The sequence below is a fragment of the Cavia porcellus genome, unplaced genomic scaffold (genome assembly GCF_034190915.1).
Source record: "Cavia porcellus strain 051 isolate PalLab524CR breed Dunkin Hartley unplaced genomic scaffold, mCavPor4.1 scaffold_32, whole genome shotgun sequence".
Lineage (NCBI taxonomy): Eukaryota > Metazoa > Chordata > Mammalia > Rodentia > Caviidae > Cavia > Cavia porcellus.
This window is the reverse complement of record NW_026947515.1, coordinates 30,190,222-30,204,823: the sequence shown is the minus strand read 5'-3', so window position 1 is coordinate 30,204,823 and position 14,602 is coordinate 30,190,222. Positions and strand designations below refer to the sequence as shown.

At 57.5% G+C, this 14,602-nt stretch overlaps 3 protein-coding genes across 9 annotated transcripts; 1 reads left to right on the top strand and 2 right to left on the bottom strand.

Annotated features, from left to right (window-relative positions):
* Positions 1-1,895: 1,895 nt before the first annotated feature.
* Dcxr (dicarbonyl and L-xylulose reductase) lies at positions 1,896-3,587 on the top strand. Its single transcript, NM_001172942.2, is given in 8 exon segments — positions 1,896-1,964; positions 2,057-2,154; positions 2,481-2,635; positions 2,731-2,773; positions 2,842-2,941; positions 3,019-3,083; positions 3,169-3,286; positions 3,402-3,587. Coding segments are annotated over 8 exon segments (735 nt in total). The 5' UTR covers positions 1,896-1,912; the 3' UTR covers positions 3,506-3,587.
* Positions 3,588-4,170: 583 nt separating this feature from the next.
* On the bottom strand, positions 4,171-7,431 carry Rac3 (Rac family small GTPase 3). Of its 4 annotated transcripts, none has more exons than XM_063242218.1 (6): positions 7,068-7,431; positions 6,500-6,571; positions 6,156-6,273; positions 5,984-6,046; positions 5,398-5,561; positions 4,171-5,250 (listed from the first exon to the last, which is right to left on the bottom strand). In XM_063242218.1, the coding sequence occupies exons 1-6, from the start codon at positions 7,100-7,102 to the stop codon at positions 5,187-5,189; spliced, it is 516 nt and encodes a 171-aa protein (XP_063098288.1). In that variant the 5' UTR covers positions 7,103-7,431; the 3' UTR covers positions 4,171-5,186. The 4 variants fall into 4 exon arrangements, with proteins under 4 accessions (XP_063098288.1, XP_003464867.1, XP_063098287.1 ...); XM_003464819.5 differs by having other exon boundaries at positions 5,402-5,561; XM_063242217.1 differs by having other exon boundaries at positions 5,402-5,561; positions 7,089-7,431.
* Positions 7,432-7,604: 173 nt separating this feature from the next.
* On the bottom strand, positions 7,605-14,602 carry Lrrc45 (leucine rich repeat containing 45). Of its 4 annotated transcripts, none has more exons than XM_063242208.1 (17): positions 14,038-14,602; positions 13,434-13,495; positions 13,094-13,164; positions 12,647-12,825; positions 12,349-12,513; positions 11,263-11,375; positions 10,867-10,925; positions 10,599-10,676; positions 10,265-10,367; positions 10,110-10,187; positions 9,909-10,020; positions 9,738-9,808; positions 9,263-9,355; positions 8,858-8,950; positions 8,272-8,445; positions 8,051-8,198; positions 7,605-7,966 (listed from the first exon to the last, which is right to left on the bottom strand). In XM_063242208.1, exons 1-17 carry the CDS (start codon positions 14,285-14,287, stop codon positions 7,770-7,772), a joined length of 2,046 nt encoding a protein of 681 aa, XP_063098278.1. In that variant the 5' UTR covers positions 14,288-14,602; the 3' UTR covers positions 7,605-7,769. The 4 variants fall into 4 exon arrangements, with proteins under 4 accessions (XP_063098278.1, XP_063098280.1, XP_005001523.2 ...); XM_063242210.1 differs by having other exon boundaries at positions 10,235-10,367; positions 12,349-12,477; positions 14,038-14,601; XM_005001466.3 differs by having other exon boundaries at positions 12,349-12,477; positions 12,701-12,825; positions 14,038-14,600.

Genomic DNA, 14,602 nt, shown 5'->3' with positions numbered 1-14,602 from the left:
CAAGTGTAGCCCTACCTCCTCTGGCACTGTGCTTGTGCTCAAAGCCCGTTTTTCACCCTCCTCTGCCCTGAACAGAGTACAAAAGTCCTGCAGCCCAGAGCTGGCCAGAAAGTCCTGCTGGCCTCGTGTTTGTCAACACTGCCAGTGCGATCTGAGAGGCTATCTGGCCTGAGGTGGCCAGTAGCTGGCCACCTAGCTTCAGTAGGCTCCAACCCTACCCAAGGGACAGATGGCCAGGCACTGGGGCAGTAGCTGGGAGAGCACAGGGTACTGGGTGGGTATGAGGGGTGCTGAGATCACTTCTGAGCAGGCAGCTGGCCAGGGAGCAAGGTCTGAACTGCTGCTGTCTTGGGCCTGTCTGGCCAAGGACTGCAGGACAGACAGTGAGCAAGCTGTGGCTACTCCTGGGACAGAGCTTAGCTGCTGAAGGGGTCTAAGGTGATGTACCCTCCAGGAAAGTCAGCTTGGGGACTTTCCCTCCCTTAGGACTCTGACAAGCAGAGAGCAAGGTCCAAGGTTAGGAGCAGAAGATAGGGTTCCGGGGGCCTTTCTGGAGTTGGTGAGGAGGACAAAGGCCTGGGGGCATCTTCCAGGAACTTCTCAGATCCACGCTCCCACTGCCTTGGTCATCCCTGCTCCAGCCTGTCCACCCTTCTGTGTGCAAAGGCCCTACCACATGTATGTCCTACTAGTGGCCACAGACAGTCCCTCAGTGACCCACAGTATAAAAGCCCAGGGTCATGTTTATAAGAGAACGTAAGCTTGAGTAAGGGGTGTTCACCATATACTTCCGTCTCCCCAATCCTGTCCTCTCCCATCCAGTTCTTTGGGGTGCTAGAAGCTAGGTTTAGAGGCCCATATCTGTAATCCCAGCACTCAGGAGGCTGAGGTAAGAGGATCTCCACAATTTCAAGACCAGCCTGAAACACGTATCAGGACTATTTGTGGAATAACTTTGTTGCTATGGTGTCATCTTCAGTCTTGTTCTGTTGTCCCAATTATTTCTTTTTGAACTTGGGGACCTGCTGTCAGAGCCAGTCCTTAGGAAGGGGCGCATGTGAAGCTTCTACGGATATATCATGTTAACGCCGGGCTCTCCATTTCATGCATAGCTGCATGTCCCTTCAGGCATTTACTACATCTGTTCTTTTCTTTCTTTCTTTCTCTCTCTCTCTCTCTCTCTCTCTCTCTCTCTCTTTCTTTCTTCCTTTCTGTTTTCTGTCTTTCTGAGACAGAGTCTCACTATGAAATTGAGTTCACTTTGTAATCCAGGCTGGTCTTGAACTCATGACAGTCCTCTTGCCTCAGCCTCGAGAGTGGAGTGCTGGGATTATAGGCATGCACCACCACTCATGACCATCTATTCTTTTTATTTTTCTTCATGTTTTAATTTATGTTCAATCCCCAGTACCAAAAAAATTTAATTTGTATTAGTACTCTTTGCAGAACATAATGATTACACTTACCGTGGGGAATTGGCACATGTACATTACACATCTTAATTATTTTTCATCCCCTTGCCCTCCCTGCTCTCACCCTGCCACCATCTCTTGGTCCCTTTCCATTTGCAAGAGATATTTCCTATTATCTTTTGCTCTTTTTTTATGCTCTGGGTTTTTCATGTAATAGAAACCATGCGATATTTCGGTTTGTGTCTGGTTACCACTATTCTTTATAATAATCCTTTTGTCATGGAAAAGCATGCTGACCCGAATTCCCTAAACCAACCCACCCACTAGAGTGGTCAGTCCTGGGTTCTTTGAAAAGCCCCGCCCCAGCCTCGCCCACTGTCCTTCAGCCAATCATTCTCTAGGAGAGCCTACATTTGAATATCCCCGCCCCCTCCCCCAAGGCCTCACTGGGATCTTCCCACCTCGCTGGGTCCCCGCTGAGTGCGTTGGGACGCGCCGCGATGGAGCTGGGCTTGGCAGGCCGCCGCGCGCTGGTCACCGGCGCCGGCAAAGGTGGGCTGGTGGGTGGGAGCGGGCCAAGCTGGTCGACAGGCGAGGGTCGAGGGCCAGGCGGGTGCACCCACGCTGAGCCGAGCTCCCTACAGGCATCGGGCGCAGTACGGTCCAGGCTCTGTGCGCGGCAGGCGTGCGCGTGGTGGCCGTGAGCCGGACGCAGGCCGACCTTGACAGTCTAGTGGGCGAGGTAGGGCTGCGGCAGTTGGGACCTTCAGAACCCCTTCCTGGGAGCGCTGCTAGCGTGGGCGACCCTGGGCTTGGGAGGAGGCCGAAGTGTTTGCTGAGCCGGACAGGCGGCCAGGAGCGCTGGGGTAGGAAGGAAGTGGACTGCGGGAGGCGGGTCTGACTCTCGGCCGTGCCGCCCAGGATCTGCTCACAGGCGCCCCCTAGAGCTCCGACCCCTCCCAGCCCCTCCTTCCCGCGTGAGCCCCTTCCCTCGGGTGAGAGAGGCCCAGCTGGGCCCCTTCTTGGCTGTGAAGCCACAGTAGTAGTGCCTCACCCCAATACACACAGTGTCCCGGGGTGGAGCCTGTGTGTGTGGACCTGGCCGACTGGGAAGCCACCGAGCGAGCCCTGGGCAGCATGGGCCCTGTAGACCTGCTGGTGAACAATGCTGCTGTGGCACAGTTGGAGCCTTTCCTGGGGGTCACCAAGGAAGCATGTGACATGTGAGCCAGCGGAGAAGAGGGAACCCTGGGAGGGGAGGGGCTGTTTCCTCTAGCTCCCTGCCCCTGACCACATCTGTCTGTCTATCCACCACTAGGTCTTTCAACGTGAACCTGAGGGCTGTTATCCAGGTGTCCCAGGTGAGCATCCCCCTGGGCCCTGAACTCTGAAGTAGGTCAAGTTTGCTGATTTCCTTTTGTGATTTCAGATTGTGGCCAGGGGCATGATAGCCCGGGGAGTGCCAGGGACCATTGTCAATGTCTCCAGCCAGGCCTCCCAGCGTGCGCTGGCCAACCACAGTGTCTACTGTGAGTGGTGCTTGCTGTACTCTGACCCCCCACCTTAACCCTAGCCAGCTTGGGCCCAACAATGTCCTCCCTCACAGGCTCCATCAAGGCTGCCCTGGACATGCTGACCAAGATGATGGCTCTAGAACTTGGGCCCCACAAGGTGAACAAGCTCGGTTGTCCCTGTCACTCAGCCGATCTGCCCAGAGCACCCTGCCTGTCCTGCTGAGCTCTGCTTGTCTGTGCAGATCCGTGTGAATGCAGTGAATCCCACCGTGGTGATGACGCCCATGGGCAAGGCCAACTGGAGCAACCCCGACAAAGCCAAAGTCATGCTGGACCGGATCCCACTTGGCAAGTTTGCCGGTGAGTCAGGCTGGAGCCCAGGCTGCATCCGTGGTCCCCTGTGCCTGCTTGGGGTCCACGGTCAGGAGGAACAGCGTGACTTCTTCTGGGTCCTTGACTGCCACCTCCCTTACAGAGGTGGAGGATGTGGTGGATGCCATCCTCTTCCTGCTGAGTAACCGAAGTGGCATGATCACAGGATCCACTTTGCCAGTGGATGGTGGTTTCTTGGCCACCTGAGCTGCCTCCAGCCGTGCACACTTCTGCTCCCCTCTGATCACGCCCCAACTTTCCTTCCAATAAATCTGACTCTTGCCCTGGCTTGGAGCTGATTTCTAGGTAAACAGAGATCTACTAGATTCACAATCTAGGCCAACTGCAGACTTTCAGACCTGGTCAGCTCTCACCAGGAAACAAACCTTCCAGAAGGCTGGTTCTTAAAGGGTGGTGAGTTTGACCCAGAATGGCTATTGGCCCTGCCCAGATACCTGTGGGTAGAGCCCGGGAGTGCTTGTAAATGTTCAACAGCCAGGTCTGACTTGGGAACGCTTGCAGTTCACCAGTAAGGCACATGTATGACAGACGTTCCTAACTCACCAAGGACTGAGCAACTTCTCTGCTGAAATGGGAATTGTTTTCTAATACTAGAATAATACTTCCCAAAATTCTTGTGCTATTTACAAAGGCATGAGGACAGGGATGGCATATGTAAGCTGCTTCTACCCTTGCTCTGTCAGGTCAAGTCTAGATGCTGGTGATGAATCGAGCCCTCGTCTGTGGAATCTGATCAGGTGGAAATATGTGCAGCAGGGCTAATTTTAAGCTGATGTCACTGGATCTGCTTACGTGTGCAGTAACACCTGGTTAAACATGACAGAAGCACAGATGACAATGTGTAAAAACAGTTAAGGTGTTATATGTCTACTTTTTTTTATTTCCTGAGACAAGAGCTTCACTGTATTTGTTCAGGCTGAACTTGAAGTCTGTATGTAACCCAGGCTGGCAGGCCTGGGTGCTATAGCCAGCACACACCACCATTTCTGTGCCTCTGTCTGCCTTGGCCCCTCTGCCTGATGTCTTTAATACCAACCAAAGGAGGCCAGCTATGGTGGCGTAAGCCTGTAATTCCAGCACTCAGGAGGCTGAGACAGGAGGACTGCCATGAGTTCAAGGCCAGCCTTAACTACATAGTGAGACCCTGTCTCAAAACAAAAACAAACACAGGAGGTAGGGGGTATTGTGGGGAGCTGCTGGACAGTGCAGCCAGCACACTCCAGTGTGTCTCCCAGATCTCAGGGCAGCACTGCACCTGCCAGCACCTGAAGGTATGCCAGGCACCTGTCCCGTTTTGACCTGGTGTCTTGGGTGGTGGCAGCCTCTCTTCCTTGGGGGTAGGGTGCCAAGCTCAGAGTCCTCTAGGAACTCATACACTGAGGCCTTCTGCACTCCCAAACCTAGGTAGAGGGTAATGAGAGGCAGGAGACGTTGGTGAAGAATGTTTATTGTATAAAATAAGAAGGGGCTGCCCCTTCCATGAACCCAATAGACAGATCCCCCCCCACCCTCCCCATCAGGGAAGCCCGTCCTGGGGCTGCCCTGGACCTGTCCCTGCAGCCCTGAGGGAGACCCTGCTCCCTCCCAGCCTCCCATGGGGGCCAGGGAAGGCTGAAGCTGCACCCCAGAAAGAGGAGGCAGAGGGGACAGGACCCCATCACCCCAGCCTTGTCCCCATGCTTCCCTTCCCCCCGTCACTCCCCACAGCAGACTCAGACACCAGACAGCTTGACACGACAGCACATTCGGACCAGGGGCTGCTCCTCCACCAGGCTGGCCCAGGGGCAGGGGCTCTAGGCTCTAGAAGACTGTGCACTTCTTGCCTGGCTTTTTCACAGGAGGTGGGCAGAGCACTGCCCGGATGGCCTCATCGAATACTGTTTTCAGGCCCCGCTGGGTCAGGGCCGAGCACTCCAGGTATTTGACAGAGCCTGGGACAACAGCGTGGAAAAAGGGACAGTGAGGCAGGGGACAGGAGAGTGTGAGGCAGTAGGGCGGGGCCAGAGAGCAGCACAGGCAGGGCAAGCCCCACCTCAGCACATGCCCTCTCCTTTCCGCCTGGGCTTCATGGGACCCACTCACCAATCTCTCGGGCCATGGCCAAGCCCTGTGGGTAGGTGATAGGTGCCAGCTTCTTGTCCCGCAGCCGCTCGATGGTGTCCTTGTCATCACGAAGGTCAAGCTTGGTGCCCACTAACAGGATTGGCGTGTGGGGGCAGTGGTGCCGTACCTCTGGGTACCACTGCAGGGACAAAGGTTCTGACCCTGAAGGCATTGTGGCCCTCCATGCCTAGGGGCAGCCCCCTTAGCCAAGCCCAGAGCAGGCCACAGATCTTGAGGCCTCTTCCTCACCACCCCTGGACACATGCTTGGTTCTTCCTGCCCTTGGGGTGACCGGGGAGGGACTGATGACTTGGTGTGGAAATGACGGGAACAAAAATGCCCAGCCAGGAAGCCCTGTGGTGTACCAGGGGCCCCACTCTGGGAATATCACCACCAGTGGTGAGATGGCCCTCCATTCCATCACTTCCTGCTCTCCCTCCCCCAGGGCCACCCTCAGTGCCTTTGAAGGACAAGCTGCTTTCAGGCAAGAGGACCCTGTCCCATCAGGACAGGTCCTGAGGCAAACCCTCTCCCTGGCAGACTCCTCCAGCCCTGCCCTACCTTGGCACGAACATTCTCAAAGGAAGCCGGGCTCACCAAGGAGAAACAGATCAGAAAGACATCCTTGGGAGGAAGGGACAGGCAGGAGCAGTCAGGAGGGGTCTAAATGGCCCCTGTGCTTTCCATCCACTGGAGCCACCCATCTCTCAGGACCAGCCCCGATGTCACCTACAGTTTGGGGATAGGAGAGTGGCCGCAGCCGGTCATAGTCCTCCTGCCCAGCAGTGTCCCATAGCCCCAGGTTGACAGGCTTCCCGTCCACCATCACGTTGGCTGAATAGTTGTCAAAACTGTAGAGCAGAGTGAGAAAGGCCAGGGTTGGGCAGCAGTCCCAGGCCACTGAGGCCACCAGCCAGCTTGTGTCCTCAGATTTGGACAGAGCTGGAACTTTGTCCCACTGCGGAAGCTCAAAATCAAGGCCACCTGCCCAGGGTCCTGTGCCCAGGGGAACCCCATACAAGTGTGCCCATCCTCCAGTCCTGTCTTCCTCTCCTCCTCCCAAACACAAGCACTCACACAGTGGGGATGTATTCTCCAGGGAAGGCGTTGGTCGTATAGCTGATCAGTAGGCATGTCTTCCCGACAGCACTGCAGGTAGAAACCAGCACACAGCTCACTATGCAACCTGGGGCCAGTTTCGGTGGCAGGGCTGATGACAGGGGCCCAGCCCTACAGATTTGCAGCTACCTGAAGCTGCAGGAGGGTAACCTGGGCAGGCCAGCCTTCAGGTACGAAATGGTGGGGCAAGAGAGCAGCCCCCAGACCTGAATCAGATACGCGGCCACAGCTCAGGAGCTCCGGTTCCTGGGTGGGCGCGGCTGCCCCAGGCTCACGCAGGTGAGACCGACCCCACCCACGGCGGAAGTGAGGCTGGGGCCAGGCAGCATCAGGTGGGCCCCAGCAGAGGCCAAAGGATGGGGGCCACGCCCATGCCCCTGGACCACAGTAGCTGCGAGGGTCCGCCCAGCCTGGACCTCGTGTTGGCCCCCCCACCTTCCCGGGCCGGGCCGCGCCCTGAGCCGCGGTGCTGGCCAGCTCCGCCGCCCCCAGCTCCTTGGCCCCGGGACCCGGACCACACACTCACCCGTCACCAACCACCACGCACTTGATGGCCTGCATGGGCGCGGGGCCAGGCAGCGGCGGGCGCGGCCGCAAGCCGAGCTGCGGAGAAATGCCCAGCACCGCAGCGGCCGCGGACCCGAGCGCCGAGTGAGCGGCCGGAGACAGCCGAGCGCCGCCGAGCGCCGGGCGCGAAAACAGCCGAGCGCACAGTGCGCAGAGGGCGGGGTAGGCAGCTGAGAGCGGCGGAGGGGCGGGGCGGGGCGGAGCTGGGCGCAGCGGAGGCGTCCAGTGGGGTCCAAAGACCAGGGGCTTTTAGCCGTGGGCTCTGCATCAAGGAGAGGGCCGGCGCGGGCTGGCAGGGCTGGTGTGCGGCGCTGCCCACGCTTCCATGAGCCCACGTGCGGGCTCATGCGGCACCACTCCAAGTGCAGAAGAGCCCCAACAGTTCCAGCCACTGGTAGCAGTTGGGCGACCCAGCCCCACCTCGGAGGGCCCCCCACGGGACTGTCCCCAGCTTATGGAGAAAGGCGCTAGACCAAAACACCACCAAGTGCCAAAGTTCTACATTTAAGAAAAAAGTTCTGTATTTCCCGCCACACTTTGGCGGCGCAGCTGCCGAGCTCCGGTCAGACCTCTCTTGTGCAGCATCGCATCGCTGTGGGTGACAGAAAGAGCGCCTCACTGGGGTCAGCGACAGGGAGCCATGTGGTTTCCTCGGCTCCCCTCACTTCGGAGGGCTCAAGGACCTCAGAGGGGACCCCTGCACGTAAGTCAGGATGGCGTTCTGCAGGAAGCTTGCCCTCTGGGCTTCCTCGTCCCGGATGCGTGCGATCTCCGCCTCCTTGAGCCGCAGCTTCTCCCGGAGGGACGCGTTCTCACTCTCCTTGTCCAGCAGCGCTTCCCGGTGGTCACTAGCGATCACTACAGGCGGGAGACTCGGTGAGTTGGGGCCAGTCCTGGGGCGAGACTGCCTCAACTCAGCCCTCCAGCTAGGAGTGCAGTCACCTTTCAGCTGGCGTTCCAGAGCGGCCACCTTCTCCTTCAGGGACTCCTGGCCTGCCAACTCAGCTTGTAGACGGCCTATCTGCTCCTGCATCTCCACTCGCACTCTGCTCACTTCAGCCACTTTTTCCTGGTCCTTGCTGCTCAGCAACTGCGGAGTGAGGGGGATGAGATAGAGGCAGGGCGGGGCATCCCAAAACCTGTTATCCCTAAAGCGCGGCTACCTGCTGCAGCTCCTCCAGGCGCCGCTGCTGCCCCTCCACCTGCAGGTGGAGCTGGCTGGCCCGCGCCTGGGAATCAGCCACCATCTGCTTCTGCTGTGTGCAGACACCCTGAGCCTCATCGCGCGCTTGTGCCAGCAGTCGCAGCTTCTCCTCCATGTGCGCCAGGTGCTGTTGCTGTGGACACAGGAAATGCTGCAGCACACATGAGTGTTTCTGCTGGAGTTCGCAGCTGGGGGCGGGGGTCACTGCATGCAGACTGACTCCACTCCACTCCACTCCACACAGGTGGAGGGAGAATGGAGCAGGATAACACAAGTTATCACTTATCTTGTTCTGAAGCCACTGAACTCTCCAGGACCTCCAGCAGCATCCCCAGGCTGGCCCCACCCATTGCCTGCTGTCTGCGTCACCTTGTCTGAGCCTTCCAGCTCCAGGCTGTTCCAACCCTGTGTCGGCTTCTGGCATCTCATGTACCCTGAGCCTCTGTCTCTGGGGCTGACAGTCCTAGTTTCGTCCACTCAAGCTTTGAGCTTGGCTCCCAGGCAGGAACTGTACCAGGCTATGAGCACCTATTGCTGCAGCTCACCTCTTCCAGGCGGGCTTGGTTCCTGGCCTTCACCAGCTCCTCCTCAGCCTGGCCACGCTCACTGAGCGCTGCTGCCTTCACGCGGCTCAGCTCCTGCACCATGGATGGCCATCTGCTAGCCTTTCCTGCTGCCCCTGGCCCAGGACCCCTTCTGGGATATCCAACAGCCAGCTGGAAGAGTCTCCCCTCCCACACAGCTGTCCCTCCTTCATTGGGTAAGAAGCTCCTTGGCCCAGGGAGCCTCATTGCCACCCTAAGCCTCTCAGGCCTTTTGGGACACTGGTGGGAGTCCCCACAAGGTCGAGAGCAGGAAGCTGTGTTCCAGGACCCAGAGGCCAGGAACCCTGGGGGTTGCCATCCTTAGCTCACCCAGGGCCAGAGCTTGGCCCTTGCCCATGGGCTCACCTCCTCCAGGGACAGCCGAAGAGCCTCCAGCCTGTGCACCCTTTCCTGCATGGCCTTCTGGCTCTCCTCTAGTTGACGGGTAATACATTCCACCTGCCCCAGTGTGCGCATCAGTTAGGCAGGCAAAGGCTCCCTCAGCTGTCCCACTATGGAATCCCCACCCTGGAAGGCAGACATCTCTAGGGAAAGATCTGCCAAGGATGAAAGGCATGGCTGAGCCCTAGTACCCCACCACATACACCCTGAGGAGGGGAGGCAGGCGCCTCTTTAGCTGCAGCTAGCACAGGCCCAGCTGCCTGCCAGCCCCAACAGATGGCTTTGGCTCTGACACCACTCCAATTGGTGAAGAACAGAAGCAACTCAAGAGTAGTGCGGGGACCTGAGGAGGGCATGCTTCAGGGGACACCGAATCATGCTGAAAGCAATCTATAGGCACTGTAGGGAGCTGGGAAATGTGGTGGCACTAGGAAGGCACCTCCTTGACGTGCAGCTTCTCAGAGTCCTCTAAGCTCTGCCGGGCCCTTCTCTTCTCCATGTCCAGGCGCTCTGGAGGTTGAGTGGGGAGGAGCAGGGGTGAGTTTTCACAAGGGGTGCTCCATCCCTGAGGCTCTCTGTCCCCTCAATGGCAGGCCTGCCCATGTCCCACCCTCAGCCTCGACAGTTCGCATCTTCAGCTCAGCTGATGTGTGGGTCAGCTCCTGCCTGGTCAGAAACAGCTGTTCCTGCTGAGACTTCACCTTCCGCTCCAGCTCATCCACCTGGAAAGCAGGCAGAGGGGGAGGGAGCTGGGGCAGCCTCCAGCTCCTACTCCAGGTACCCTGGGTGGCTGCCCCCATGGTCCTCCTACCTGGTTTCGAAGCAGCAGGTTCTTTTCATTGGTGGCTGACAAGTCCCTGAGGAGCTTAGACTCCCGTTCTGCAGCATCCTGAGATGGCCACATCCAGTCACCCTGCTGTCCCACACCCCACCTGCCTGTCTGTCCGCCTGCAGCCCTGTCCCCACCTGCTGTCCCAGCCTGTGCTTCTGCTCTGCTGTAGCCAGCAGCTCTCCCAGGTCCTGGGCCTTCTGGTCAGAGAGAGCCAAGGTGGCCTCAGTCATTTGCAACCTGCAAAAAAGAAGGGCCAGCATGTGCGTGGCTCCATGGGGGATGTGACCTGCCTTACCAGGCTCCCATTTCACTCCTGCCAGGCCCCTATCCAGATGCTAGCCAATGCTCAGCTCCTATAGAAAGCCTTTCTGAGTCCCTGTCCACTACTGCCTGTTCATCTTCTACCCTGTGAGCACATCTGCAGTCTCCATGAGGCTCTGAACCACCCACCCACACACAACTGCTTACTTGGCCTTGAGAGATTTGATGATGGAGTGCCTCTCATTCAGGGCTTCCTGAAGCTGCCCCATACGTACTGCCACTGCCCTGCAGGGAGAGAGGACAGCCTGGAAAACCCAAGGGCCCATCTGGCCCTGGGCACAGCTGCCATACATCAAGGTCTCCAGCACACAGGAACTAAGCTGGGGAAATGTGCTGTACCTACCTTACCCTTCTGGCCACCTCTGTGGAAAGCCTACCCTGCGACCCTACCTCCCACAGTCCTGGGCCCACTTACTGGCTGTTCTTGGCCATCTCTTCTCGCTGCTTATCAATTGTCTCCATCAAATCCACAAACTGGGAAGAGAGCCAGCCAAAGCCCTGTCAGGGTTGATTCTACCCATCCTGCCCTCGACAAGAAAGGAAGGCAGGCTCCCATCGCAGCCATGCAGTGAAGGACTCAGCCTCCCTGGTCCCACTGTCTCATTCAAAGTGAGGTGATTCTTAGAGAGGGAGGCTGGAAAGTCAACTCTCAGGTCGGACAGGGAGACACTTTGGTCCCGGGGGTGGACAGCTCAGAGGAGTTATAGGGTCTGAGGGAAGAAGAGTAGCCATGGAGGAGAGACAAAGAGAGAGAAACCAACCAGGCCCTCCATCCACGGCAGCCAGGGTGGGCTGGGAGCACCATACTTACCTGCTTGGACCTCTCCTTCTGGAGGTGCTGGACCTCCCTGCTAAGGATATGGGTCCGGACCTGGCTCTCTTGGAAGGCAGTATGCTGCTCCTGGTTGTGGTCCATGGCTTGTTCTGTTGGAGACAGAGGAGACTAGGTGAGGGCAGCGGTGAACCCTGCCCTGCTCAGCTGCACTAGAAGCTGGAAACAACCATCTACCGAGACATCTATGACTCCTCATCTCCAGGACACCAGCAGGTGAAGCGCTTCAGTGAGGAAGGGACTAAGTGCAGGAGGTACAGTGTGGCAGGGTTTACACTTGTTGGGGAGGGCTTCCCTATCACAAGAGATGAGCACAGTCTTGCAGCCTCTGTTCCCCCACCCCAACGGTCAGGGATGCTGCATGCCTTTAAGAGGTACATGCTGTGTTCTGGAAAGATCCAGGTGGCTGCAGTCAAAGGCAAGTAAAACAGTTTGGCTATGCTGAGGCACAACTGGGGACAGCAAGGAGCTGGCAGACATCAGAAGGCAGAGAGCGCACAGCACAAGGATGTAGAAGTGTGAGGTCTTCAGTGGAAGAAGACTGTAGAACCCCTGAGGAGCCCGGGAGTGTGAATCTGCTGAGCCTGAGCTCATGGTGTTATCTCTAGGTACTTGGGGGGTCACCAGAAGCAGGGGAACATGGAGGCTGTAGCTCTGACAGAGCAGCTCACACTGCTCATATGCACAGCCACAAAATTAGGGGTGACCAAGAGCTACTTCAGGCATTATCACAGCCACCAATGGAAGGGCTCACCCACACAGGGCCTCAGCCTCCCTGTGAGGAAGGTAATCCTCCTTCTATGCAAGTCCTGAGAACTGAGCAGGCATAAGCCAGCACTCTAGCAAACAGCACTGTGCAGTAAGCAAAATGCCCTGCTTGGCTGCCACTGTTTCCTGCATCTCTCTCCTTCCTCTTGAGGTTTAGGACTACGCGGGGCTACTTGTACAGTGAGCTTACTTGTCCTGAGCCCCAAGCTACCAAATATTTTGCTCAAAGGCCCTCTATTAAAGGCCTTCTGGCCTCCTTCCTGAATGAAAGCAGTTAGCAGCCCTGTGCACTCATACCCACAGCTCTGACGATGTCACCAGGCACATTGTTGCCAGCCAGGTCCAGCCTCCACAGGGTTCTGTTGCTGGGTAGACAGTTCACCAGGGACCTACCACCCAGGAGGCCAATGTTATTCCAGCGCAAGTCTAGAAAGAAACTTGCTGTCACTTGACAGAAGGTACCTGTGGGTAGGGGGAGCTGATCTAGTAGGATATTCCTTTGGGAAACTGCCAGAAAAACAGGCTCCCAAGCCAGCCCCTCCCGCAGCAGAGGGATCAAGGAGCAACGGATACAGCCCGATGCACCAGGCCTCACCCAAATGCTGGAGGGTGGTGTTGCCCCGCAGGGCCAGGGCCAGTTCCTCTGCACCTTTGTGACTGATCTGGTTATTCCGGAGATCCAGCTGCTGCAGAGCACTGTTTGCTGCTAGGCCCCTACAGAAGGTGGCAAAGGCATCTTCCCATGTGCCGAGGTTGTTCCACTCCAGGGTGAGGCTGCAGTAAGGGTAGAGACAAGGTGCTTGGCCTGGCAGGGCACCCTGCAGCATGAAGTTCAGGCGCCATGGGTGGGGAGATAGGTTCAGGGGTCTCTAGCAGAGGCTGGACCTTCCTGAGTGATTTCCACCCACCTACTCCCAACAGTACATGTAAAACATGGATAACTGGCCCGAAGGGGCAAATAGGCCTCAGGACCATGTTCTGTGGGGCCCACCTTGCACCACAAAGGGCTTCGAAGCGCAGTGGGTCCAGGACCACAGCCTACCTCTGAATGGACTGATTCTGTCGGAGGAGTTTTCCCAGAGCCTCAGCCCCTGCAGCCCGAAGGTTATTGCCCTGGATAGAAATGGCCTGGCCAGTCACTCTTGTTACCCAGGTTGGGTTTTGAATAGCACGTGTACTCCACAGGGCCCTGGTCAGAGAGTAGACAAGGCCAGGGAGGCAAGCTCTTGGCAAAGGTGCACTCATCTTAGTTTTTGTGACCTTGGTGGGTGTACTGCGACCAGTCTGTGTTTATGTGAACACTTTACTCTCAAGACACACAGCAATGCAGAGGTCTTCAGACCCTGTTCCCCCTCTACTGCCTGGAGGAAATGCCTACTTACCTTCAGATCCACAAGCCGCATGACAGTGTTGGCACACAGCCCTTGAAGCACCATTGTGAGCCCTGCATAAGGATGTGTGTGTGGTCACTCTCTGCCTGTGCTCAGGGCCCATTGCATGGCAGCTCCCAGAGGGACAACTGTCAGGGTGGTCCCTTGTTCTGTGTTCACACTGGAAACAAGTTCCCCACTCCATTCTATGTTTACCTTTGAAACAACTGCAGGGCCTGCCAGGCACAGAGGCGACCACTGTGACCTCTCATGTCAGAACTCTCAAGCTACAAGTCAGGGGATATTAGGGTTTCTCCTTTCTTGTAAAGAAACTGACCCGGAGCCGGGGATTTAGCTCAGTGGCATACACGCCTGCCTGGCAAGAGCGAGGTTATGGGTTCAATCCCCGGTACCAAAAAGAAAAGAAACTGACCCCATGTCTAGCTTTGGGGGGACACTACTGCCACTAGTAAAGAGGGGGGCAAACCAATCAGGTGGTACAGAATTCCTGCTGGCAGCTTGGAAGATTAAAAGAAGCCAGGGAACCCACTCTCAGGCTGGCCCCTAACAAAGGGCCGAGCCCCAGCCCGAAGTGCAAAGGTGCCCTAGTGCCCACCTTCCTCGCTCAGCATGCAGTCGCTGAGAATCAGCTCCGTCCACACTGTCTGGTTTTGCAGCAGCTTGCCCAAGGCCCAGCAAGTGTCCACCGTCAGGCTTTGCCCAGTCAGATCCAGTCGGCCCTGCAGAGGCTGCTGCAACTGCCGCAGGACTGCCTCCTGCGGCTCGGCACCGCTCTCCTTGCACAGGCGGCTGTAGGCCCGCTGGAGATCCTCCATGGCCCCGCGTGTAGGAGACCTCGCCCGCATGCTCCTAGAAACAGGGCCCGCGTGTGCCGGTTCTCCCTGCGTCAGAGATAGACGGGGGCGAGAAGCGCGGGCCCTAAAAATGGACCTAGGAAGGCAGAATGGGAGTGCGGTGGGGCTGCGGCAGAAGCTGTCTCCGAGCGGGGAGAAAGGTCAAGGAGCAGAAGCCAGGTAGCACCATTGTGACCCCCACCCCGCCCAGTGCTCCAGCCGCCCACGATTCTTGCCCTCGCGCACTTCCGCGGATCCCCGCGCCTCAGTATCCAGGAAGAGCGGGGAGCGCTGGTAAGGGCAGCTAGGACTCTAAATCCCAGCAGG

Coding starts and splice junctions, on each gene's coding strand:
- Rac3 (XM_003464819.5), bottom strand. CDS start 7,102: ATGCAGGCCATCAAGTGCGTGGTGGTTGGTGACGG. Junction 6,047..6,155: donor CACTCTCCTATCCCCAAACT/GTAGGTGACATC, acceptor CTTCCTCCCAAG/GATGTCTTTCTGATCTGTTT. Junction 5,251..5,401: donor GGCCATGGCCCGAGAGATTG/GTGAGTGGGTCC, acceptor CTGTTGTCCCAG/GCTCTGTCAAATACCTGGAG.
- Lrrc45 (XM_063242208.1), bottom strand. CDS start 14,287: ATGCGGGCGAGGTCTCCTACACGCGGGGCCATGGAGGATCTCCAGCGG. Junction 13,165..13,433: donor TGCGGCTTGTGGATCTGAAG/GTAAGTAGGCAT, acceptor ATTTCTATCCAG/GGCAATAACCTTCGGGCTGC. Junction 8,446..8,857: donor ACCAAGCCCGCCTGGAAGAG/GTGAGCTGCAGC, acceptor CTGTGTCCACAG/CAACAGCACCTGGCGCACAT.